Raw genomic sequence first — 27712 nt, 5'->3', positions numbered from 1 at the left:
GTTCAGCTTAAAAATGATGGTTGGCATGAGGTATAGAAAAAATCATTGACATAATTTCTTTGTTGGCTTGTAGTAAAGGAAACATCTGTTCTTTTTGTGTATAGCGAAAAAAAAAGGTTTCAGGTTGTATTGCAAATTTCATGATAATGAACAAAAAAATAAATCTTAGATTATTGAACTACATGTACTTAACTTTCAATTTCAGGCTAGTGGTGGATATAAATAGATATATGTAAAAAATATAACATCAAATTGTATGTGATGATTAGTGTAAGATACTATGAATGATGAAGTATAAAGTTGGATAATCCTAGAGGTCTTGGAGTAGATGGACAGTTGGAGGTAGAGGTAGAGGTGGACGTAGAAGTGGAGGTACAGGTAAAGGTAGAGGTAAAGGTAGAGGTGGAGGTAGCAGTGGAGGTAGAGGTGGAGGTGGAGGTAGAAGTGGAGGTAGAGGTAGAGGTTGAGGTAGAGATGGAGGTAGAGGTGGAGGTTGGAGGTGGAGGTGCAGGTAGAGGTAGAGATAGAAGTGGAGGTAGAGGTAGAGGTGAAGCTAGAAGTGGAGTTAGAGGTAGAGGTGGAGGTAGTGGTAGAGGAAGAGGTGGAGGTAGAAATGGAGGTAGAGGTAGAGGTGGAGGTAGAAGTGGAGGTAGAGGTAGAGGTAGAGGTGGAGGTGGAGGTGGATAGTCCACAAAACAGTACGATTAGAGAAGAAGAGCAGAGTCTATGTGCCAGTGTTCTGTCAGAATTTAATGACTGCCTGGGGCAAAAATGCTGCTGAAGCTTGATAAAATCATAGTAAAGATACAAATGGAACAAATAGACAATATTGTATTTGGTGTTTCATTTATCATTTTAACCTGTCAAATATATCTATTCTTTCCCTCGATCTGAGGGAGTCTGTGACTCATTGAGGAAACAGTTTGGAGTGAAAAACACAGTTTGAAGGAGGCAACAAAAACAGAGTGTCAACAGAAATATTTAACGTGTGTGTGTGTGTGTGTGTGTGTGTGTTTGTGTGTGTGTGTGTGTGTGTGTGTGTGTGTGTGTGCTCATGTAGGCCTACTTCTATTGTTTTAAGAGAACATCAGGTTCCAACTTCTTCTAAGGATTGTTGCAACTTGAATTTAAAGGAATACTGACCTAAAAGGATAAAAAACATCCATCAATTCATCCATCCATCCATCCATCGTGTGGGTGTTGCTAGGGCGTTTCCCAGCAGGCTACGGGTGGGGTACACCCCGCATTGGCGGGCCCATGTAGAACATACAATCCTTATTTATTTATTTATTTATTGTGAAATGCCCGTCCCCCAGAATCAACAAACATCGCTCTCATTACAATGTTGTCAGCCAATTCAGACATTAAATGTTTTCAAACAGTTGTTACATTGAATTTTGACAGAAATTCATACCCTTATTCATTTCCAGATATTAGTCTTTGTCCCAGATATAACCTAAAGCATAACCATGTTTACATTCTTCCTAGGAACAGCAAGATTTGTTAACATCATAGATAGTCAAAACAAGAAGTTGACCTTGCCAGTGTTCTCCAAAAGAATATAGGGATCATATTAACCTCCCTCAGCAGACAGTGTTTATCCAAGAATTAACCAGTTTGTCACAGACACTTTAACAGTTTCACATTCCATGATATTGTCAACAGATATCAACATGCTCTTTAAAGTCTCAAACTTAATGTTAAACCTCCAAGCAGGAATCAGTGTTTTTTTGTTCATTAATCCACGCTACTGACATTGACGATGTTGAATGGCTTTTAACTGTTCCATGTAATACTTGACGTGTCCAAAATTGGTGTAGAGCTTCCACTATTGAAGTGATTCTGTTGTACTGATCTTTGGTATAATAACAACTATTATCCATCTTTTGCTCGTATTTCCCCAACTCCTCTGCACTCCTGATCATCATTGTTTTCATCTGCTCCGGAGAGAGCCCCTTTGTTTTCATGAAGATCCTACAGTTGTTTGTTCAGGTGTTGTCGATCAGTCCATTCTTCTTAAGTTGTCGAGCTTTTTTAGCGATATCAGCTTAGTGAGATTCTCATTAGTGTATTTTTACCTTTCAGCTTGAAGCCTTGTTTCAGAAGAGCAATCTTGTGTTTATGATTCTGGAATTTTATCAGCACTGCGGGTGGTCTCCTACCTCCAGATGGCAGTGTCTCAATCTGGTCAGGATCTATAGTTATCTCCAGATCCCTCAGTTGAGAAATCACTTGTTGCCCCATAGTCTCGATGTCAGCGCTGTGCTCAGTTCCCTCTCCTCTGGCCACAGCTTGAGCGTAATTCCTCGGCTTGATTTTGATTCCAGTGATGATCACATCATTTATCAAATGCTTTGTTCCAAATTATCCATTGTTTGTTGTCTCTGTTCTAAGACAACAATTCTTATTTCTTTTTCATCTATGTCTTTCTGTATTTTCTTTATTTCGGCCTCCATTTCTTCCATGGTGTCTAGCACTGGTTTTAGCTTAAGTTCCAACTTTTTATCCAAGTCACTCCTTAACTTATCAAAGTCGCTCTTTAACTTGCTCTTTAACTCTTTCATAGAAGAGACCATTTTGTCTAGAGTATCCTTTTTGTTCCCATCCTCCTACAATTTCCCTCTTCCTCTCGTCATTTTGCAGATAATCAGTGAGAGTCACTATGAGTATGAGTTAGACAGATAGGGACAACAGGAGACAGAAAAAAGAAGTCCACTCCCATTGAGAGCCGGAAGTGCATTCTCTGCACAGAAAGGAATTGAACCCAGAACATTCTCGCTGTGAGGCGAGAGCACTACCCATTGTCATCCTGCTGCACCATTTCTCATATCCATGTGCTTGAAATAAAACCAAAGCCACAAGATGATTAGCTTAGCCTAGTATAGAAATAACAAGAAACTGGTTTACAGTATAGGAGAAAAACATGAATGTAGTTCTGTGTAATTTTCACAATATATTTGCTTATGTATATTGTACAAATGAGTCTGGTTGTGTTTCCCTTTCTTCCGGTCCGATGTTAAACTAAGATTACAGATTAGAGTGATATTGTTATTGACATTTGGTGCCAGTGTGGCAGTAATTTAACAAGTGTGGTTTGTATGTGCACATAATTTTGAGTGTGTCATCCCCACATCTGCGTGTGTACATGAGTGGGTTCAACTCCATCAGATTATCCTGGGTCTTTTCATACATCCCTGTGTCATTTCAATGACAATGGGAGTTTAGCATCAATTACTATCTTGATCCAGAGCACTGATAACAAAGCTGGCTTTAACCCTGGAAGATCATGTCACATTAGTGATTCTACCCAAAGCAGAGTCAGTAATACTGTTTAGTTTATCTATTGCTACAGCATCACTTTTCCTCCACCTATTCTTTGATCATTCTCTCTTTCCCATATTGTTTGTTCCCTAATGGTTCGCTATTGGAGTTTGTCTCCTCTTGCCTTTCATAATGTGACTCCTTCATTTGGCTGTTCATTTATTACAAAGGGCTCTGGATTTTAATGTGTGTGTGTGTGTGTGTGTGTTTGTGTGTGTGTGTGTGTGTGTGTGTGTGTGTGTGCGTGTGTGTGTGTGTGTGTGTGTGTGTGTGTGTGTGCTAGAGGTCAGTGGGGAGTGAGGCTCCTCATAATCCGGTAATCAAACCAGCTGCCAACCAGCCCAACCCCCATCCCTCCGCCAGTCTCACTTCCTCTCGTCTCTCCATCTCTCTGTTTTTCTTTCTCCATTTATTCAGTTTTTCTCCCTGGATTTTTAGCCATTATATTGTTTTGGCTTTGTTTTATTTTTGTCCTCCTCAAAGTCAACAGTGATCAGTGACATTGTAATTTTTTTGTAATCTTTTCTTTCTTCATCTCTAGCTTTATTTTTCTATTCTGCCCATCTTTATTTTGAACAGTATATCAATAACACACTATAATTGAGGGAATTTAGTTTATGCATTTCTGCTTTCATTCTTTAAATAAAACTAGCATTTACTATATTTGTAAAGGAAAAGAAGTGAATACCTACAACAACCAAGCCATTTAAAATTATATGTAGGTAGCAAGTATTATTAATATCGTTATTATCATGCCTTTTTAAATGAATCCCTGGTTAAAGGCACATCTTCCCTTTCTCATTTCTTGTCCTCCTTTACTAGCTTGCTTTGTTTGTTTTTTTAATTATTATTAGTTTCTGTTCTTTACTCTCTGGTGTGTCTCCATTCATCTCTGTGTCAACCCCTCACCTTCCATCCAAGTTGGCTTGTTGCCATGTCATTCTTGCATCAGTCTAATATAACGTGTTCTCACTGTTTTTCTGTTTTTTATCTTTGACGTACACCCTGCTTCACCTCAGAGTCACTCTGTGAAAATTGCCTCCTCACACTGTTTTGATCTCATACATTTGTATTCCTTTAAGTCGTATTTGCCAGCTTGTCACACCAAATTGCATCACAACATAAAGCCCAGCACAGGGTTGTTTGTGCAAAGTGTGGTTGAAACAGGTCTTGAGTCCGTCTGAGACAGACACAAATTGTTTTTCTGAGGGCGGTGACCTGTTGAGATTTTTATGAACTCATTTTGTTGCAGTGGATTTCAGAAAGAAGGAACATGTTTTTGAATTTGTAGGCAAATCTGATTGTGAGGAGACCCCAGAGGGAGAGTAATGATTTTCTACTTGAGACGACCCCATGACTCCTCTCCATCTAAGTCTTCCTTCCTTCCTGGAACATGACACTAAAGAATTGCATCATCCTTGCTGATGTTGAAATGACTTTCACTACTGTTTTTTTTTTTTTTAATGGATAGCTAAATGAAGTTACACAATCAAGGACATGAAGTTAAAAGCATCGTAAAGATTGTTAGTAACATCAACATGCATGAGACTCATATCATGATTCAGACAACGATCAGGGGACAGATAGAGTCAATCACTGGGAGGTGAAAACAATCAGACAATCTTAACAGAATGACAACTCAAGGAGACAAAGGGTTAAGTAAGAACAAAGGGAAAACCAAAATGTAAAAATAAAACTTGAAACAAGAAATACAAAATATTAGAAACAACAAATTCAGGGGAAAACCAAACCAGATATGGACTTGGACATTGTTGGTACTCAGTATGAGATGGTTCACGTCAGTATAGCAACATACAGTACTTCCTCTTATAAAGAGGCATCATTATAATTAAGGAAGTTCTGATGATTATAATATAATATTATAATAATTATAATAATGAATTCGTGTTTTTTGGGATTTGTCTGTTTTAGTTTGATTTGCAGGTCTGAACTGCAAATCACATCCTTTCTGTAATCCATCCCCTCTTCCTCCCCTTCACTTACTTTACCCCCTCCTGTTGATCCCTGTCATTCCTCTGGTTCCTTACACCATCCGTCCTCCTCCTCCTCCTCTTTATCTTTTTGTCCATTAGTGAGCGCATCCTTTGATATGCCTAACTTGTTCTTCCTCTCGTTCCATTTTCAGATGGCATCTACAGCATTTCAGCCCAGTGCATTCTCCGTGTCCTCATCATCTCCGAGGACATGCTGGGTAACAGCGTCACTGTCCGCCTCCAGAACATGTCTCAGGAGCACTTTTTGTCGCCGCTGCTGGGTAATTTCCTGGAGGGCGTATCAGCGGTGCTCTCGGTGCCAGCCGAGGATGTTTTCATCTTCAATATCCAACCAGACCTGGACGCAGCACCGGGAGGGATCCTGAATGTCAGCTTCTCTGCAGCGTTGCCCGGGGGACTCTTCTTCCCCTCAGAAGCCCTGGAGGAACAGCTGTATCTGAACAGGCCAAGGCTGACATCACTGACACAGATGGAGGTTAGTTCACCTTTTACATTACTGATACACCTGAAGGGGCGACAGGTTTGAAGTGTATTTACTCTGAAGGGGTACCTCAGAGGCAAACACGCAAATATTATTCAATGTAATTCCATATTAATTATAAACTTGATTATTATTCATGAATATAAAACTAGAGTATTTTCCTTATTTAGAGGCACTGCTCTGCTGCATGAATTAAAACAGCACAGATTCAGTCTTTTCTCTTTTTTTTGCTGTGTCAGCATTTTTTTCTATGTAGTGGTTTAGCCCCTCTTTAGTGATCAGCTGGAAACCTGTGCAGTGGCGTATGCGTCTGCAGCAGTTTTGTTTTCCACAGTGGTTCTAAAAATGATTAACAGATTAACAGATCCCTGAGTCTCTGATCTCTGATTAACAGATCCCTGAGTTGTGATTGTTTTCTACGCATTAGTTAGAGAAATCACAAGTCGGAATTCCGTTCTGTTCTCTTTTCTCCACATGAGGCAAGTCAGACCACCTCTTCGATGGCCATGAGTATTACCCATGAGCTGCAACTAGTTCATGGGACAATGTTAAACCGGTTTGGGGGAGACCCACTTTCACTTCTCACTGCCACTGAGTTTGAACGTCTGTCCTGCCAGCTCTGTCAAAGCCCACAGCAGAATGGCTCTTTTACTGCATATTTGACACACAGCACTCATTTTTAAATCTGTAGTCTGGGCTCCTGGGGATTTACTCATATTTAGTGGTTTGGATGACAAATCACAAGGATCTATAATTTATTTTGCTAAAGTAACTTTCTAGAACTTGAAACATATTTTTATTAGTTAAAACACAAAATCTCACTACAGGTAAAAACACATAAAAAGTCAATGTCCACACATTTACTTTAACTACAATTTACGAAAAGATTTTAAGCATTTTGCACTGATCACAGCCAGCAGCTGGACTAGATCAATCTGTTTTAGAGGAAACTGTTTCTTGCTGATGAACACAGCTGGGTCAGGCAATACTGGTGTGTTTCCATACTTGTGTGGATCATATTTCTGCCAATAGAAGAAAAAAATAATTGATGAATTCTGTAAAGTTTATAAAATCCATCAATATGTTTTCTTTCTTTCTTTTTTTTTGCTTTTTCTTTTTTTGCTTTCTGTTTTAGGTCATGGAGTATTGAGCATATATATGTTTCATTCATCCACACAGACCCATGGATACATCAAAAATGATCGGATGTTCATGTCAGTTTAACAGTTTATGTAGAAACCTATACACATTACATCAGTCACACACACATATGGAGCAGCTGGGAATCAGTGCGCCATGTAATACATTTAATGCAAGTTTAGTAACATGAATTGTGAAACACACACGCATCTCAAGAGAGGCTCTAGAGCACACTGCGTGTGAACTGACAATAACACAATACAGATGCTATTCTTGCACAACCATATGGTGTTGTACAGCTTCATACTTATATGAAAATGATAGGTGTTCATGCATGAAATCACACACACCTGGACACACAATGCGCATATGTTACACAGCTTACAGAGCAATTGAGATTTTGTGGTATAGAAATGTGAAGTGAAGAGTACAAGTCACACTTAAAAGCTGAATGTGCATGACCTTCCTTCAGTAGATGCTGTCAAACAAACACAATGACAAACAAAACCGAGCTGCATGATGTTAAAACGGATTTGCAATGATTGTCTATTGATATATTATGATATTATAGAATGCAGAAATGTGATCACATAACATAAATTGCTCTAATTTTTCAGAAGAAAGTTGTTCCAAGTTTGTGTAGTAGATTCAACTTTTTAATGACATCCAGTCAGAGCCCTGCTGCACAAAAGCTAATTGACAAATCTTCTTTTCCTTTCGGCTTTTCCCTTCAGGGGTCGCCACAGCAAATCAGTTGGCTCCATCTAACCCTGTCTTCTGCATCCTCTTTTCTCACACCAACTACCTTCATGTCCTCTTTCACTACATCCATAAACCTTCTCTTTGGTCTTCCTCTAGGCCTCCTGCCTGGCAGTTCAAAACTCAGCATCCTTCTACCAATATATCCACGTACCATCCTGCCTGTACACGCTTCTTCACCTCTTTTCCACACTCTCCATTGCTCTGGACTGTTGATCCTAAGTACTTAAAATCCTCCACCTTCTTGATCTCTTCTCCCTGTAACCTCACTCGTCCACTTGGGTCCCTCTCATTCACACACATGTACTCTGTCTTACTGCGGCTAACCTTCATTCCTCTCCTTTCCAGGACAAACCTCCACCTCTCTAGCTTCTCCTCCACCTGTTCCCTGCTCTCACTGCAGATCACAATGTCATCTGCAAACATCATAGTCAATGGAGATTCCTGTCTAACCTCGTCTGTCAGCCTGTCCATCACCATAGCAAACAAGAAGGGGCTCAGAGCTAATCACTGATGCAGTCCCACCACCACCTTGAACTCCTCTGTCACACCTACAGCACATCTCACCACTGTCTTACAGTCCTCATACATGTCCTGCACCGCTCTAATGTACTTCTCTGCCACTCCAGACTTCCTCATACAATACCACAGTTCCTCTCTGGGCACCCTATCATAAGCTTTCTCCAGATCTAAACAATAATTACCAAATAAAATTGATATAGCTCCGTACATCTAAATAAAACAATATTAGTGAAAAGCACATTTCTAAATGTCAGTTGTGCATAAACAAATAGGCACAAGCTCAATCTGTTTTTCAGTAGGTTTGTTGAATTGGGCTACCAAAAGCTTTAATGTGAAATAATTGGGTTACTTGATGTTTTTTCTGTGACAGTTGTGCCTGCATCCATGTGCATGCACTACACAATGTTGATACTTGAAGTATATTTTGCAGCCTTAATGCTAACTGAATTAACATCCTACCGCTGCTGATGTTGACACAATCCTGTCAATGCATCTGATCATGTGACCTTCAAGGCAAACAGGAACAATGAAGATGCACCTCTCTCCTTTCCCACCATGTCAGGTTCTCCCGTTTGACGACAACGTGTGTCTGCGTGAGCCCTGCGAGAACTACATGAAGTGCATTTCAGTGCTTCGCTTCAACAGCTCGGCCCCCTTCATCTCTTCGCCCTCCATCTTGTTCCGGCCCATCCATCCCATCGCAGGCCTGCGCTGCCGCTGCCCGGTCGGCTTTACGGGCGACTACTGCGAGAATGAGATCAACCTGTGTTACTCCAGCCCCTGCCTGAATGGAGGCGTGTGCGCCCGCAGAGAAGGAGGTTATACCTGCATCTGCCGGGAGGACTACACCGGTGAGGAGGGAGAGGGTGTGTTTGTGTGTTTGTGCTGCGGTGGTGGTGGAGAGGGGAAATGGAATCTCATCAGTTTGATTGGCTTAGAAAAAGTAAGCTGGAGAAAGTAAAACAAGCAGATCCTGGGTACCATTTTACATTCAAATATATGTGAAATAATAACGATAATACTGGTGATTATTTTCTGACAATCGTGGAGGTGAACAACGTATGAAAGGAAAAAAAGGTTGTGTGTGTTTGTTTGTGGTTTGACGTCAACTTTTTACTCTACCCTGGTAAACTAGAACCGACTGGCTGCTTTTCAGTCTGTGTCCTACACTCGTTCTTTTTGATCCACTATGTTTTTGGTCTTTTATTGTGTTAAGCTGAACAAGACAGAAACGCGCAGTGTGCCTCTGGGGGGAGTTAGTTCTTTCTCAGCCCTCTACCTGTTATTTAGTCTTTAATCTGTTCTCTCTCAGACATACTTCATTCTTTCTTACCTTCCCCAATACTCTGGACTAATTTTCTGTGGCTCTGTCTGGGTACCTCTCTGCCTCTTCCCTTCATCCCACTGCATTGCTTCAGTCTTCTAGTTGCTGAGTGGATGTATGAGAGGACGGATGCCGCGGATGTATGAATGTCAGTGCGTATTGGGGAGATGGTACTCTTTGCCTTTTATTTCAAATCAAAAGAGAGCTGAGGGAGTGAGGCAACACTTTCCTTTCATGAGAGAGACAGAGTGTTTTACAAACTCCCAGTGAGACAGACAGGAAGAGAGAGAGGGAAAGAGAGAGAGAGTAGTGAGAGAGAGAATGAGCAAATGAGAAATTTGAAGTAGACACCGCAGACAGGTGGGAGGGAAGAGAAAGACACACAGATACTGATGGAAGAGTTAGAAAAGTATTGAAAATAAAGAGCAAAATGAAAGTTTGGGACAAAAGGGAGACAGAATTACAAAAAAAAGAAGATAATCACGTGAGAAATGTGGTGCAATCTCAAAAATAGTGATCCTGTGAGAAACATCCACCGATGGCTAATTTGAAGCACCGGTATATGAAACTGACAACAGAATTCTTACAATGTGACTGAAGCTTTAGGCGACAGACCATGAGTCTCTGCTGGCATGTGGTTCTGTCTCTCTCATACAGTCGAACAATTCAGCTGACAGTCATTGCACATTTGGACACACACAAAAATAGTTGTCCTACAAGCTGACAAAGACTTTAGTGGACCCATCTTGCACAAACTGACTTGCAGTAAGCTTGTATGATTGCTGGGAACTGAATTTACTTACTTTTTTTGTTTTTTATTTTCATCTTTCTATGACTATGCAGTATAAATGATTGATTTACTTCTGTAAATATTATCAACAAGTATTTTTTTTTAGAATAAGGGGGTAGGAATTTAACAGGTTTACACTTCTTCCTACTCCTTTTCAGATAGTGTTCACACCATTCTGGTGTATTTATTATTGTCTGTTATTGTCATTTTGTTTTGTTATTCGAAATAAATGAACCCATTCATTCATTAATTCATGATAATGAATAGAAGAAGACAACATAGAAGGACTGACAAGGGAGAAAGAGTGGAGGACGAGGCAGGAGAGGGAGAAATACAAATAGCAGATAGAGCGATGAGGAAAAGGACGGAGAGGAGATGTCTCTGACAGCAATATGAGAGACGGATGAATTCAGAGGGAATAACATGGAAGCAGGGCTGCAGGGGGGAAATGGGATGAGAGACATCTGAGAGCAGTGAGAGAGAGGGGGGACTGATGGAGGACCAGAGGTGAGGCAGAGTGAGGGAAATAAGATGGATTCTGGGGAGTTGGTTGTAGTTCTCCTGCGTAGGCGTTGGGAGTCTTGTCAAGGCCCAAGGCTAAAGGGAAGAAGTGGAGGAGGAGGAATAAACAGTTACAAATTGATTCCACACAGAAATCTCCAGACATTGTTCAAGCAAGTTTACCCCACCTCATTTGTTTTCCATGTTCACATTCATCTGTTCCTTCATGTTTTTTGCGGTGCTGAATCGCTTTTTTGCCGGAAACACATCCTCTCACGACCAAAACCTTAGCCCAGGGTGAAGACCCAGATGAGATCATTTCTTTTTCCAGCGAGTGAGATGTGTTTTTCTTCATCCCAATATAGCAATTACAGAACCTCTCCATCTCTTCTACAACAACGACACCACGGATTTCACAACAATCCATAACCTCAGGCTCACCCCTCTTTAGGACGTAATTTTAGCCTTAGGATAAGACTAGGTCTACAGTATATGAGAGTTTTCATAAGTTTCATGAGAGAGTATAACAGTTCCCCTGTGGAGCCAGTCCCTGAGTCAATCCCTGAGAAAACATACGTGGTCAGGTACTGTTCAGATGGGGACTAAGCACCCACAATTATGATGTGAAAATATGATGCACTGGATATTAGTCTCTATGTGTTACAGTCAAGTTTTAAAGCCGGTTCCAAGTTTTAAACATCACATTGATTCTCAAGGAAATTTTCCTGTGTGTCTTTTTAGAGAAGCCTAATGTCAAACACATTTCCTCTGAAGTTCATCTGCATCACACCAAGTAAAACGCACTTCTGTTCTTGTATGTGCTGCATTTTTTTGCTTTGATTCAGGTTATATTCTTTGTATTTATAATGATACATCAGTGCAAGGATGCAACGCTGGGTATGTGCATCAAGTAAAAGTGTAAAAATTATATTAACTGCAGAATAATTAGCTTTTGCAACCCTGAAGACTTTATTTCCTGGGTGCTTAACTTAAAAACTACTCAGGAAGAAAGTTGCTGTCCCATCTCCTTCCACTTCCAGGCTCAACACAGGAAGGAAGTTCTATATCTGCACTCTTTTATAGACAGGAATTTAAATATTTCCAACCTCCAGCGCTCACTTCTCTCCGAAACATGCAGAGCTTGCAGCGCTCACGGGACAGTCATTAATCCTGAAAACAAGAAAAACACCACAGCGGAGTAACAAGGTGTAAAGGAAGTTCCCCATGGAGAACCAACGTCTGAGTCATATAAAACAGCAGGCACTGAGATACAGATATTAGACAGATGATGTGATACATTATAATACATAGGATATGCCTCCAAGAGCCCAGAGATGTTAAGAGGAGATTGGAGACAGAGAACTGTGGATGCAGACTGAATTATTGAGAAGATAAAAGGTGAGCAGTGGGCTGAGAAACAGCAGACGAGAGAGACGGACGGCATAAATGTGGTAGGCAGAGGTGAGATTAGCTCCGGATCTGACGAAGCGGCTATGCATATTACACAGGAAAGTTTAATCCAGCAGATAGCGAGATCACACGCACAGAACAAATAAAGCTTGAAGTAGCCTATTAGATTTTGAAGTCTTGTGAGGAATAATGCCAGTTTAATCTTTGTGAAGTGTGGATGAGTTGGAAGATAAAGACATTAAACGGTAAGGGTGGCTGAGAGTCGAAAAGAGGAAAGAAGTCTCGCAGAGCACGGATTTAAACATAGGCTGGTCAGGTTGAAGACAATCACAATGAAGAAACAGGGAGGAGAGGTGGAAAAGTAAAGAGTGAAGTAATACAGGGTGGTGGGATAAATAAGGGTGGTAAGTGATGAACAAAGAGACCAAATGTGGCACGAGTTACTTGTTAAAGTATTAAAAAAAAGAAATTGAATGATTGCAGTGTCCACAGACAGATAGAGTTCTAAATAAATCTCACTTCATGCTGGATCTACAGTCTAACAGCAAAGATACTGTATGTTTGATTTACAATTCCCAGAGGGAAGATTGGTTTGGTCAAACCTGTAGAGCGGCAAGAGATTCAGATAACATGAAGTCACACAGGTTCACACAAGTCACACAGATACTCCAACAGGGTAAAAGTTTCATTCATCGGTTGTATTGAATGGAATTTATCAATTTATAATAACATAAGTTAGTCTAGCTCACTCCAAATATCTTTGTGAAGAGTAAAACTGGAAAGCCAGAAAAGTTAGAACATTTGGTTTTTGGGTTGGGGCTCGGAAAGAGTGCAGATTATGCTGGAGGAAAAAGGGACATACAAACATAGAAATGTGCATATTACATATAATACACTTCAGGGGCCCTGACATGCTGAGTTAAGTGCAATTAATGCATTTATCAGAGTGAGAGATCGTAAAATGAGGTTTCGGGAAAACGTTTGAAAAGCACAAGGTTGAAGAATAAATTACGCAAGTAACTCAGGGCCCTCTGCTGTTTATGGGAGATGCTCATTAATGTTAAGTTGATGCTGTGCCCCTAGACGCAGCATTAAAATTAATTAATAAAATGCTTTCAGGAAGAATGGAAGAAAGATCAAAGAGGCTGTGTGAAGTAAAGAAACTCTAAAGATCCAAAAAATTGAAACACATTGATTGTATCGTCTGAATCAGTTTTAATGGGACAACAGAGAGAAATGACACTCCAGTGATGATCTCAGTATTTTAGCAGGAGGGCATGTTGGAGGACATGATGGGTTTACTGACACATGCGGACTTCGTGTGACTCATAGACTTTACGGTCAAACGCAATTAATTGACAAATCTCAAAAGTTTAATATCAAATGTCCACCTTGACCTGATGACCTCCTGGTTATTCAAGTCGTGAGGTTCTACTTTCAAGCCAGTAGTCTCTGTACACTATGGCTTTAGCTAAAGCTGTGTCTTCTTCTTTTCCTTTCGGCTTTTCCCTTTAGGGGTCGCCACAGCGAATAAATTTCCTCCATCTAGCCCTGTCCTTTGAATCCTCTTCTCTCACACCAACTACCTTCATGTCTTCCCTCATTACATCCATAAACCTCCTCTTTGGTCTTCCTCTAGGCCTCCTGCCTGGCAGTTCAAAACTCAGCATCCTTCTACCAATATATTCACTATCTCTCCTCTGGACATGTCCAAACCATCTCAGTCTGGCCTCTCTGACTTTATCTCCAAAACCTCTAACATGTGCTGTCCCTCTGATGTACTCATTCCTGATCCTATCCTTCCTGGTCACTCCCAAAGAGAACCTCAGCATCTTCATCTCTGCTACCTCCAGCTCTGTCTCCTGTCTTTTCTTCAGTGACACTGTCTCTAGACCAAACAACATCGCTGGTCTCACCACAGTTTTGTACACCTTTCCTTTCATTTTAGCTGAAACTCTTCAATCACACATCACACCTGACACTTTCCTCCACCCGTTCCATCCTGCCTGGACACGCTTCTTCACCTCTTTTCCACACTCTCCATTGCTCTGGACTGTTGATCCTAAGTACTTAAAATCCTCCACCTTCTTGATCTCTTCTCCCTGTAACCTCACTCGTCCACTTGGGTCCCTCTCATTCACACACATGTACTCTGTCTTACTGCGGCTAACCTTCATTCCTCTCCTTTCCAGGACAAACCTCCACCTCTCTAGCTTCTTCTCCACCTGTTCCCTGCTCTCACTACAGATCACAATGTCATCTGCAAACATCATAGTCCATGGAGATTCCTGTCTAACCTCGTCTGTCAGCCTGTCCATCACCATAGCGAACAAGAAGGGGCTCAGAGCTGATCCCTGATGCAGTCCCAACTCCACCTTGAACTCCTCTGTCACACCTACAGCACACCTCACCACTGTCTTACAGTCCTCATACATGTCCTGCACCGCTCTCACATACTTCTCTGCCACTCCAGACGTCCTCATACAATACCACAGTTCCTCTCTGGGCACCCTGTGATAAGCTTTCTCCAGATCTACAAAAACACAATGCAGCTCCCTCTGGCCTTCTCTGTACTTCTCTATCAACATCCTCAAAGCAAATACTGCATCTGTAGTACTCTTTTTTGGCATGAAACCATACTGCTGCTCACAAATGTTCACTTCTGCCCTTAGTCTAGCTTCCACTACCCTCTCCCATAACTTCATTGTATGGCTCATCAGCTTTATTCCTTCCGCTTTAGCTTTAGCTAAAGCTGTGTAGTTAATGAAAAACATAGAACAAAACCAAAACTTTCAGACTCTTCTCCAACTTATATGTAAAAGACTTCATGTCACTTGACCTTAAGCTCACAGATGAGGAATAATTCAATATAACCTAAAAACTTTTACTTACTTTAAACTCTGACTTCGAAGGACTCCCCCAGCAGCCAATCAGCAGGCAGCAGAGAGCAGACTGAAAGTTGATGTGAACTTAACCTGCTCAGACTTGGGACTGGCAAACCAAGGACTCTCTCATTCTACCTTCAAAAGATTTTTTTTTTAAACTCTGGCAGTGGAATAACATTCATTCAAGTATAAAGAAGGTGAACTCTTGTTTGTCTAGTTGTGTGTCCAAATAGTAGTCCACAGCACCATCTGTTATTCTTTACCTTTCTATTGTGTGTTGAATTGCTGCAGGTCAGACTATGATGATTCTTTCACCTATAGCTTTTATAACCACTCCTCACTTTATCCTCCCAGGTCATTTACTGTTTCTGCACTCTAATTCGGAATAAGCTGATTTTACTTATGCACATTTTATTAGGATACCCACATCCAGTAAGTAATAATAAACAGCTCTGAAAAAACCCAATTTATTTAGTTATTTATTTATAGATGAAAGTTCTGGTCATAAACTAAACATAAACTAACACTGAATTTGGATGTTTCTGACCTTGTTAACTCAAAATCTGTGTGCGTGTGTGTGTGTGTTAATAGGATAAAAGAGCACCATGAACACAAGCATGACAAGTCAAGAGGAAGGAGAAGAGGGAAGTATCTGGGATTGTAATGGCCTCCAGGGATGTACCATGTGTCGGTGTGGAGGAGGGAGGCGATAGAGTGGGAGGCAGGGTGGAGCAAACTAAGATGCCGGTGGGGGTTGGTTGAATAGCGCTGGCTTTGATGAATAAAACATCTGTATGGATGAAGAGGTGGTATGAATATATTAAACCAGGCATAGAAGAAGGTGAAGAAGAAGAAGAGGTAGAAGGAGGAAAAGGATGAGAAGAAGGTGAAGATGGAGAATATGAAAGTGACAAAAGAAAAGTTAAAGAAGAAAAGAAGAACAACAGGAGGAAAGAGAAGGAGAAAAAGAAAGGAATGACAAGATATAGAAAGAGATGAAGGGACCAAAAGGTGGGGAGGATCATGTGTGGAGCTGAAAGGTGGAGGTAGATAGAAAACAAGGAAGAACATAAAGAAGGTAAAAAGAAGAAAAAGGTCATGAGTGAACATCAGATTTGCTTTTAAGCCATAAAGGAGTAAGTTTTCAGACTTGTGTGTGTGAACAGCGTAGTGTATATTTTAGATCGTACTTGTAACGTTTTTATATAATATTAGTGGTGGAAATTTAAATAGTTTTCTTAAACAAAAGCATCAACATTACAGTAAAAAAAACCCACGTCACATTTAATTTCTCGGGTACTTGTGCATGATGTAAGTAGCACCTTTGTGATGTTACTTTTTGAAGGTATCTAAAGGTATCTAATCTTTTAAACTAGTAAAGTTGAGATGATTGTCTTTACAGGAAATGAATCACTGATGCCTCTGATGGATAATTGTTTTACGGCTGACAAAATGTATAAACAATAATAAAATGGAATAAAGCAGAAAAAGTTGCCCAGTTGCTCATCCACAAATACTCCACCCTGATTGCAGACATCTCCCGTTTCTACCGGTCATCCCATCAGAGCATCCTATAGAAAGTGTGGAAGACCTGTGGCTTTGTTGAGGCAATGTCTGCTTCCAGTCCCTCAGTCCCAGAGACTAGATGAAGCCGCTCCTAAGGACCTGTGAGCATTATACAAGATTAACAGGTCCATAGCACACAGGTCCATCCATCTCATCCATCCTTTGCCAGGTGTTTCCACATTAATGAAAACCTTCCAAATCCGTCGTGTCCAAGATGAAGAACAGCTTGAACGATGAGTTGACGTGAAGTCCTGGGCGTGGGAAACAGCATGTGTGTGTGTGTGTGTGCGTGTGTGTGTGTGCGTGCGTGCGTGCGCATGCGTGTGTGTTGTATCGCTGATGATCAGTCTAAGTGCCTCAGTGAAGTGAATGCTTTCACCCTGTCTGGGCAGAAGACGACTATCAATGAGTCTGTCTGAGATCTTGTCTGCTCTGCTTTAGCTCCTATAATTACTCTGTGCATGTTTATGTGTGTGTGTGTGTGTGTGTGTGTGTGTATGTGTGTGTGTATGACATGTTTGTGTGCGCTGGGTATTTTTGTCAGTACACGCATAGGTTCTTTTGTCTTCCATCATCAATTTATTCCTGTCAGTCTCTCTGTCTGTGCGCAGCTGGGTGTAAATAACGAACCAGCATTTGTATTTGTAGCACACACATAATTCATGAGTATTAATGTCTATTTACTTACTTTAATATTAATGAGAGGGTCTGAACGGGTGAAGGGGACCAGCAGACAAGACGGACTCCACACACACACACGCACACACGCACACACGCACACACGCACACACGCACACACGCACACACGCACACACGCACACACGCACACACGCACACACGCACACACGCACACACACGTGTGTGTGTGTGTGTGTGTCCTCTGGGTGATTTGGTGGTGTGAGGAGCATATTTGTCAGCCAATAACTGGTAGCTGCCCAGTAACAGGATTAGATGTGTTGTGCAGAAATGATGTGAAGAAGAAGAAGGTGGATAGATGAATAAATGTGTGTAGTAATAGATGACAGGACACAGAAAAATTTATATTCCTGTAAAGAAGATGATTGGATGGAGATGATTGGATGATGGTGATTGAATATAGGAGGTGTAACCTTTTAATCAATGATGCGACTAAGGATGAGTGTTGTGGAACGATGAAGGCACGGAAGCACTCAGAAATCAGTGCTTCTTCTCGAGCGTGCAGTACGATAGAAAATGTTTGAATGCAATTATGGTGAGAATCCTGACTGTAATTATAGTTTAGTTTATGTTGATCATGATATTTCACTCAGGGCGGCACAGTGGCACAGTGGGTAGCGCTGTCGCCGCACATCAAGGTAGTTCCCGGTTCGATTTCCGCTCTGTGCAGAGTCATCATGTTCTCCACCGTGTCTGCGTGGGTTCTCTCCGGTTTCTCTGGCTTCCTCCCGACTTTTCAACTGTACTGTCAGGAGTATGAAACAGTTTGACAACGACCTGTTTGATAAAAACCTGTCAACCTCAAATGAAGCACCAGCAATCCTGTGAAAGCCAGAAAGAAAGATGTAGATTATTATTATTTTGAAGCATGCATCGGTAGAATTTGGTATTAGGTGCTTTTCTCGAGATTTTTTCTATTCAAGGATAAACCCACCTCTGTGTAGCAGGTCGTCATAGCGACGCTATGCAAAACTGCCTTCACATCATCTTAAGCACGACACACTCCTGTCTCCCTCGGCAGGCATCGAAGACGTCCATGCATGCCCGGTGTTTTCCATACTTACCTCCATTGAATGAAAACGTGAATCTGCTCCAGTAACATGTTTGAATATGCTGGACGTAGGTTTGAGCTGTGCAGGACATTCTATGTATGCCACACGGTAACACAGTGTTGAGTTCCTCTGACCAGTCAGCGGTCTGTAGGGTTTATACTTAACCTTTTAACATTCCCTGATCTGCTCAGGTTCTCCTGGAACCAAAAAAATATAGACCGGGTATTTTCAGCTAATGGAAAACCAAAAAGAGCCGAGTGGAGCGAACAACACCGACTGCATCTATGATTAATGTGTGTGGTTTGTTTATTTATATTTTTATCTGTATGTGTGTGTGTGTGTGTGTGTGTGTGTGTGTGTGTGTGTGTGTGTGTGTGTGTGTGTGTGTGTGTGTGTGTGTGTGTTCTAAAGTGGGCCCTTAAGGAGCCGTCTATCTCCAGGCTAGTTTCAGAGCCTGTCTGCTGGGTTTCTTTGAAGGCCACTGGGTGTGGGTGTTATTGTTTTGCAGCTGCAAAATATCAGATGGTGTGTGTGTCCACACACGCTCAAGGAAAGGTGAATCTTAAAAGAAAAAGACTGCGTCCTCCTTTGTACCTTTACGTACGTGTGTGTAGTTGTATGCGTGTGTGTAGGTGTGTGGGTGTTTCTTTCTCTAGAGATGCTTCAGACCAGCGTTTGTTTGACTGGCAGCCAAATCTGTGCTTTTTCTTGTCTGTGGAGTTGTCTGTTGTTGTTTTATTTGTTTTCCACTCACTTCTTAAGCAGCAGTGACAGTTCTGTGTGAAATTCTTTCTTCCCCCTTCCCCTCCATACATACATCAAAATGCCGCATACTAGTGCAGTAGTGTTTTATAGCTGCCAGCTCTATCATGTTTGCTCTATACCATATATGCTTCATCTGATGGATGATGAGGGTTTATCTTTTTAAGATGCTCTCCAGGAGTCGATGTCCTCCTGCCTTCACCATTCAAACACTAGAAGCAATGATAGAATGGAAAAACCCACTGTTTCCAGACATTTACTGCATTTATTATCATCTTTAACTAGTGCAGTCATCAACTTCCAGAATGTCCTGCTAGTAGCTTATTAAGTGGTAAAATACTGTACTTTTTAAAAGTTTAATGTCAGCAATAATTTAAATTCAACACATAGACCTCATGATCTAGACTGGAGTTAGCCTCTGTGGGTCGGAAAATTGCTGAGTGGCTCAGCAGGTATTTGTTTTAATGGACCACCAAGTTAGTTAAGTGAGGTCAGAGCTTGTGAAAATTAATTGCTGGAAGTCTCTGTGGAGCCAGCTCAGAAATGGCGGCAATGTTCAGGCAGTAGAGGGGAGTCATTTTTGGAGTCTCTGCAAATTTGTTTTAATATGAGCTGATTGGATGGGCAGTAAAATGTGTGTTAGAGCCTGTGACTGTGAATGCTGAGACCAGCTCGTCTTCGTTAAATGAAGCCTTTAAATTTGAGGTTAATTACATTAACGAATATTTTCATTTCTGCCACAGGTGATCGGTGTGAGTCCGACCGTCGGCAGGGCAGGTGTGTGCCGGGTGTGTGTCGTAATGGGGGGACATGTCGGGAATTGTCAGGTGGGGGCTTCCGCTGCGAGTGTCCCGCAGGAGGCTTTGAACATCCATACTGCACCGTCACCGCCCGGTCCTTCCCCCCCAAGTCCTTCGCCATGTTCCGAGGCCTCAGACAGAGATTCCACCTGTCCATCTCTTTAACGTGAGTTGATCAGATGTTCCTTGTCTTTCTTAAATTTCTTTAACTTAATGATGACATTTGAAAATGCAGTTTATTTCTTGCAGTATTTCCCCTTCTAGCCTCCATCTTTTCCACTTGCACTCAGACGGTTCCATAACCACAGCTCCTCCCTTTGATTTAATCTATTTATTTCATCTCAGGCTCAGAGATCGATCCTATTATTCCAGCTTTCTGCTCCGCTTGTCTCCCCGCTGAGAGATGTTGTTTCTCCCTCTCTCTCTCTCTCTCTCTCTCTCTCTCTCTCTCTCTCTCTCAGTCATTGATTCATTGGTTTCAGTAACATCCATTTATTCTACCTCTGCTACCAATGTTTCTTCCTATCTTACATCTTCACTCTCTCCTTGTCAGTCGCCTCTGTTTCAGAAAAGGCTCCCATGTTGTGACTTTATGTTTTGTCCATTAACGAGTCAGCCGTAATTTTTAAGAAGAAAAAAAGATTGATTTTATTCAACAAGTTCAGATCATTTAACTTCTGCCTCTCCTTTTATAGACAATACAGAAACTTAGTTTGTACAATTTTGGTTATTAAGAACGGACTTTGTTTTCTAGACATCATCAACTTAAGACATTTGAGCTTAAGTGAAATTATTGTTTTTAAAAATCTCTACATCTACAGGCTGTCTTGTCATTTTATTTGTACACCATTCAGTAGCGTAATCGTGCCTTGCCATCGCCATCTTTTCTCGCTGCTCCTTTGTACCTCAACACTACAAGTGCTCATCTATGGGAAATCTGAAGTGGCTCTTTAGAGTGGTCAGGACAGGGTTATGGGATGGTTGCCAGGGGTAAAGTCATCCAACTATAGTTGCTAAGGTTACCGTACCCATGGGACTTTTGCTGGGGTTTTATCCGGTGTGGTCACCATGGAATGGTTGCTATGAGATGTTATGGTCTCGTTATTCTTGCTAAATGAGCTTCTGTGTATCGTTGGCGTGTAAAGGCTTTACGTTTGCTTTGCTTCATTGATTTGTTTCCTCTAGTCAGGCAGTAATGCTCACTTATGAGGTTTTGCGGCAGCGTTTCTGCCTTGGATGACTGTTAGCGAGGGTGGTGCTAGGTGATTTCCAAACCCTGGGAAAATCTAGGAACAATTTCTCACCTCAATTAGTGGCTTGATTTGTGCTGCTGGAGCTGTGGTACAGCTACGCAAAGATCTGTGTCTGCTCTCAACTCTTGCTTCATTTTATAATGTGTTAATAGTCTTAGAAAGTTTTAATGGGTAGATTGGTGAGATCAGGGATTTGTTTGAGGGGCGGGGGACAACCATAATTTGAGGGCCTGTTTTGGATGGGACATTTTGAGCTGATTAGGGAAAATGATAAATTCCTCTTGTAGTCTTGCTCAATCTATTCTTCAGTGACCTTGATCTCTTTGTCATTATCGTCCTTGTGAGGGCAGATAAAAGTTATCTTCTTCAGTCCCAGACATGCCTTGGCATTCCTCCTCGTGCCATTCATGCCATTAGTGTAAAAACACAAGACTTCATTCTGAATCAGGTCATCCTGTTTGCACAGGATATACTGTACATGTGGAAGAAGGATAAACAAAGCAACACAGATAGAGAAAGTATTTTGAGGAGATTCTATTGACATTTTCTTATGTTCTGTAACATGTCATCTGTGCTGCAGGATAAAACAAAAACAAATAAAAGTTCACAGTTCTTTTCATCAGGTTTTGTTAACACGAAGCCTTGGACTCGTCCCCCTGGCCCTGCTGTGGAACACAAACTATTGTTAGCCCTGAGGCTTTCCACACATATTTCTGAAATGTAATATTAAGTTTGATTGTACTGTACTTCACACTTGTGCGCATGTGCATTTGTAGCTTTGCCACCCTGGAGAACAGCGGTCTTCTGTTTTATAACGGACGCTTCAATGAGAAACATGACTTCATCGCCTTGGAAATCCAAGAAGGACAAGTGGTGCTCAAGTATTCCACAGGTACTCAATTTATATGTATGAATCTATGCTTATATGTGTATATGATGCTATACTTTTATAAATTAAATACATATGAATAATAAGTAGACATACTAATAAGGGTTTAGACATTGCGCATAATATTGGCAGTAAACCATAGAAAAATAAAATGTTGATGCTGGGCAAGATTGTTCTATTCCTCTTTATTTTAATGTCTTTCTAAGTGAATGCTGTAAACATGAAGAACATCCATCACCAGTCTGCATGAGCTGTAGAGGAATACAGCGTATAGGTGTAGAGCAAGTATGATAAATTAGGCTCAAATAAATTGATGAAAAACAACATCAGATCTCTAGTGCTTCACCTGTACTGTAAATACAGCTTTGTGTATTGTACATGCAGTATTTCAGCTGAAGAGTCATCCTTCTATTGGCTGCTGTGTTCTCTGATTCTTCACCATGTTGACCATGTTCAGCAAAAATAGTCTCAATATTAGATGTACTGACATTTCAGTCAGTACATCAATGACACTGATCCTGCTGTGATTGGGGTTTTGCCCCTTCTGCTGTAACAGCCTCTATTTAAATTCCTGACTGAATTCAAGGCGTAGCGAAAAAAATTAGCTGTGCCTCTATTCCTTATCTGTGATTATGTGTATTTGTATTCTCAAGAATACAAATAAGAGCCATGAGTGGGTGACCGTGTTTGCTCTGTATTTATTTCACGTATCCTGTTTGTCATGTCATTCATAAGAATGTGCAGTGTAAAATGCAATGAATTAAATATTTTTTCCGTAGGAAGGACAAGAAATTAATCAAATCAAATGTATTGCATTATACCGTAAGAAATTGTTAATGAGTAAAAAGAATGAAGGAATTTTGACATATCTAAAAACAAAACATGGTTTTATTTGCATGGTTTCTAATTCATTATAATAGGCTATTTCTGATCATTTTAAAGATTTATTTGATATCAAGAAATGATCTTCTAACTCCAACATGCTCCCCACTTTGGACACCTTTGTAAAAATTTGTATACCAATATTAAGTAAATACACAGATCTCAGGCTTAAAATCTGAAGATAAAAATATAGACATTCATTAAAATGATCACAGTAAAACATCAGACACATGTTGTATATAAAATAAAGTACAGAAAGGACGTGCAAACAAAATCAGCATTCTCCTTTAATAGTACTCAGTTTTTGCATATACATGAATTAAAAATCAATTTTTGCGTTTTGATGATTGTTATTACATTTTGCTGCATTTGTGCTGGCACAAACTTCCTTTCTCTGCCCTATAGGTGAATCGTCCACTCAGGTGAGTCCCTTCCTGCCTGGAGGTGTGAGTGATGGCAACTGGCATACTGTCCACATCCACTACTACAACAAGGTGGGTTCACATCTCAGTTCAGACCAGTTAGAGTTTTAGTTCTAGTTGTGGTCTTCGTGTCTCGATGACTCATCCTGGCAAGCTGGACACGTTGTGACCTCCTGTTGCATCCTCCCAACAGCATTTCAACCAAACATGTGCTTTAAATGATGCTGCTGTGTGTGTGTGTGTGTGTGTGTGTGTGTGTGTGTGTGTGTGTGTGTGTGTGTGTGTGTGTGTGTGTGTGTGTGTGTGTGTGTGTGTGTGTGTGTGTGCGCGCTGTGTATTTGTATTTTACTGTTTCATTTGTAAATATTTGCCATACATCTCCTTTAATTTTTGTCATGTTCTTTCATTCTCCTCAGCCAGCTACACGCTATGTGAGTACGAGTGTGTTTCAGGGTGAACATGCACCTCCCGTTTTGATTCCCTCTCCTCCCTCCTTTACCTCTGTCTGTCTGTCTGTCTGTCTGTCTTTCTTCCACCTGCAGACTATAAGACAAGAATGATGGTTTTTTCTATTTCCCTCCATTACTTCCTTCCCCATATGCAGTTCCTGTTTCTTCTTACCTTACTAACTCTAATTTTTCCCTTTTCTTTCTAACACAATGTGCAGAATCCTAGATCTTAAATAAAACCTGCTGTCTTGAATCTTTGCTTTAAAGTGTAGCATATGGCTGCAGTGATGGTGGTTTTGCATGTTCGCAGGTGTCATGGTGTTTCTTGTTTTAAAGTTTGTTCAGTATAGGTATGCAGTCAATTGAAAGTGTGTGTCTGTGTGTTCAGCCGAGGCGCAGCATGAGCGGTGACTTCCAGGGTCCGTCGGATGAGAAAATTGCCGTGGTGAGCGTTGATGACTGTGATACGGCCTTGTCACTACGCTTCGGTACACAGCTTGGAAATTACAGCTGTGCTGCACAGGGCAGACAGACCAGCAGCAAGAAGTGAGTCCGACTACATTCTTCTTCTGGCTCCCCAGCGTTCGTTTTACTTTCGTGTTGCTTGTGCTTAGTTTACAGTCTTAATCATTTTGTCTTGTTTTCTTCACTAACTTTTATCAACTACAAGCACCATGGAAACTAGTAGTTGTTGTGTAGTTATAGACCTATCTTAACATGATGGTCTGACAGAGAAAATTGTTCACATTTTACTGCCCATGGTGATTCTGTTTGGTTTAAACAACTTGGTTTAAAGTTCTAAACTGCCTCCAAAGTTGACTGAAGGTGTTGCTATTTTTACAGGAGTAATGAGAAATATTAGATCAGGGTGAGGATGTCAGCGCAAAAAATATCTTTGTGGACCTGAGTAGAGTTATTATCTAAAAATAACTTACACCGTACATCTAGAACTTCTCTCAGCCTTAATGTTACTGATGTTGTTTTTGACAAACATGTGTCTGAATAAAGTTAATCACTGATTCTCATCCCTCCAATGCTTCATGTTCAGTACGTTACATAAACTACAACATCTGAGGAGCAGAAACACACGAGGCCAAGATTCAGTCATTCATGTTACAGGATAACAATTAAACAATTAATATATTTCCAGGACATGAAACTTAAATTTACCCCTGAGTTACCAGTAAAGGACAGGTTGAGGTTTGCCATTTCAATATTTTTAGGCAGCTGCTTAAAGAACTTTCAAACCTCTTTTACTTTTTTGATCAAAAATAAAATCAGAAGTAAACTAGTTCGGTGGTCTACTGCAGTTGATTCCTTTTGTTTTCTGTAGCATATTAAAAATTTGCAAAGTCCCGCAAAACATCAAATTATTAAAGCAACGACAACAAACTGTAAAATATAAAAACAGTAAAGGCATCAAAAACATGTTGTAGTAATAAATGAATGATCTCAGGGTCTTGTGAAGAAAGACTTCAGCTTAAACTGTAACATCTGAATCCCTCTGGGGGTCTGGTTTGAAGGAAAGGCCAAAAATCCCTGACATGAGGTTGATGGCTGGTTTATATTCATGTCTTTGGATGTCTTCATCCTTCTGTCTCCTCTTGACTTCAATGAAAACATTCAAGCTGACAACTTTAAAACCACTTTGTTGCTTTCAAATGTTTGACCTTGTCAGAATTGAGTATTTTTCTACTTGAGGTTTGTCTACACGCACGTCTTCACAACGCCACCTGTCACAGCATGAACCTGTCATTACGCGTTCTCTGCAAGCTGTAATCACGTTAGCTGTGTTCTGTCAGTGCTAAGTGAGGCTAGCAGAGGACAAAACGCTCTACTCTACTCCTCTCCCTGCTAACAGCTCATCATCTTTCCCCATCTTGACATCCATTCTTAATGATGCTCTTTGTTGATGTTTGCTGTAACTTAGTCTCTTGTCAACTCAACGGAGGCTCTTTTTTGTGTCTCTGTTCCTGCATGTTGTTGTTTCTGTACAGACCTTTATTGGTTTGGCAAAAAGCAAAGATAGAAAATGCTCTTAAAATGACAGCAAAACTGTTTGTGTTACTTTGTTGTTTTTTTGTTTGTTTGTTCCCATACCTGTTGTTTATCATCCCTTGTGTTATCCTCCTCACATTTCACTGCTTTCTTCCCCTCCGCCCATCTTCTATTCATGTTGTCACCTGTTTGTACGTTTGCTCCCTCTTGATATTTGCTGTTGCAAACATCTAATCTCTTGTTATGTTTGTCACCTATTTATGTCTGGGACTCCTTGACATCTTTGTCGTTTCACTACCGCTCTGGTCTTCATTCTCTCCCTCTCTTGTCACTTACCTCATCTCTCCTGATGTTTACCATAATCTTCTGATGGTTCATCTCATCTTTTTAATTGCAACCTTTTTTTCAATCTTGATTCTTGTTCCTCTGATTTAGGCCCAATCCTAATTCCTAACCTCTAATTTTCCAGTGCCATTCACTTTTTCATATGACCTTTCCTACATATATATGTGGGGTAGTGATTGACAATGAGGTGGCACTCGCTAATGTCATCAGTATCTAAGTTACGTTATGGACGAGATAATTATCACCTTTACAACTTAGTAAATGAATACAACAATCAGATCGCTCACTCCTGCAGTTTGGCAGCAAATTTATTTTGCTGCTGGAAATCAGATTCAGGGACTGGCTTGTTTTGGCTTACCTTGAAAAAATGACAGTACTGTATTGTTGTTGTATACAAGTAGCTGCTCCGTTATCAACTAGAGACAAATCTGACTTAATTTACAGGAGAGAGCAGAACAACAGGCAAAACTAACATGAACTGAGTGAATAAAATACAAGTTTATTGGCTAAAACTACCCAACATAGTGATTTTTCTAGTGTGTGTGTGTCTGTGTGTGAGTGTGTAGGGGGATTACTGGGCTGTGATCTCTGAGTTGTTTGCATCTCTCATGCCTCATTTAATATTTTCCTGTTGTGATTTTTATCACCCTCTTCCTCTGTATCTTCTCTCCTCTCAGGTCTCTGGACCTGACTGGGCCGTTGTTTCTGGGTGGAGTTCCCAACGTCCCGGACAACTTCCCTTTTGGTACCAGAGAGTTTATTGGCTGCATGAAGGAGCTCCACATTGACAACAAGCCGCTGGACTTGGCTGGATTTATTGCTAACAATGGAACCCTCCCTGGTCAGCACTGTAGCCACACACCCAACACATTCATGACATCCACATAGAATTGGCCCTAGAATTCTAAATAAAGTGATGCAAATAGTTGTAACTAAATCCAAAATATAAATACCAGTTCTTAAACACATATTTAAAAATTCACTTCCTCTATTGCTTCTTGCAGGCTGCAGCGCCAAACATCCATTCTGTAAATCCAATCCATGCCAGAATGGAGGAACCTGCAGGGTGAGCTGGGAGACTTTCTCCTGCGACTGTCCCCTGGGGTACGGGGGGAAAGACTGCAGCCATGGTGAGAGGAGAAATGAGTCTATTTTTATCCTTGGCATGCTTATTCTAATGTTTCGAGCGTGATGTGAGAGCATTGCTGATAGAATTAACTTTTTTGTCAGTATTTGTACCAGTGGCTTATTAATTGAGTAATTTACGGAAATAGTAATCTTTATTTGTTATTTTTCATGCTTTATTTGTTATTTTCCATGAATTTTTTTAGTAGCTCTGAGTCAGAAGTGCTTTGTCATTCATTCCCTTCACATCAGCCAGCATTCCATCCCTTTTTTCTGGTACCTGTTATTCATTGTGAGCTGAGCGTCACAGATTCTGTACCGGTTT

General features: G+C 40.8%; 1 protein-coding gene across 1 annotated transcript in view; it reads left to right on the top strand.

Annotated features, from left to right (window-relative positions):
* Positions 1-27712, top strand: part of celsr3 (cadherin, EGF LAG seven-pass G-type receptor 3) — an 86115-nt gene that overhangs the window by 18697 nt on the left and 39706 nt on the right. Inside the window, exons 2-10 of the mRNA XM_068336717.1 lie at positions 5468-5811; positions 8801-9089; positions 19968-20190; positions 22054-22169; positions 23454-23542; positions 23887-23901; positions 24308-24465; positions 26940-27103; positions 27267-27392. Coding sequence (XP_068192818.1) covers positions 5468-5811; positions 8801-9089; positions 19968-20190; positions 22054-22169; positions 23454-23542; positions 23887-23901; positions 24308-24465; positions 26940-27103; positions 27267-27392 — 1524 coding nt within the window. The remainder of the gene's footprint in view (positions 1-5467; positions 5812-8800; positions 9090-19967; positions 20191-22053; positions 22170-23453; positions 23543-23886; positions 23902-24307; positions 24466-26939; positions 27104-27266; positions 27393-27712) is intronic.

The sequence above is a fragment of the Antennarius striatus genome, chromosome 2 (assembly GCF_040054535.1).
Source record: "Antennarius striatus isolate MH-2024 chromosome 2, ASM4005453v1, whole genome shotgun sequence".
Taxonomy (NCBI): domain Eukaryota; kingdom Metazoa; phylum Chordata; class Actinopteri; order Lophiiformes; family Antennariidae; genus Antennarius; species Antennarius striatus.
This window is presented reverse-complemented; position numbering and strand designations above follow the sequence as displayed.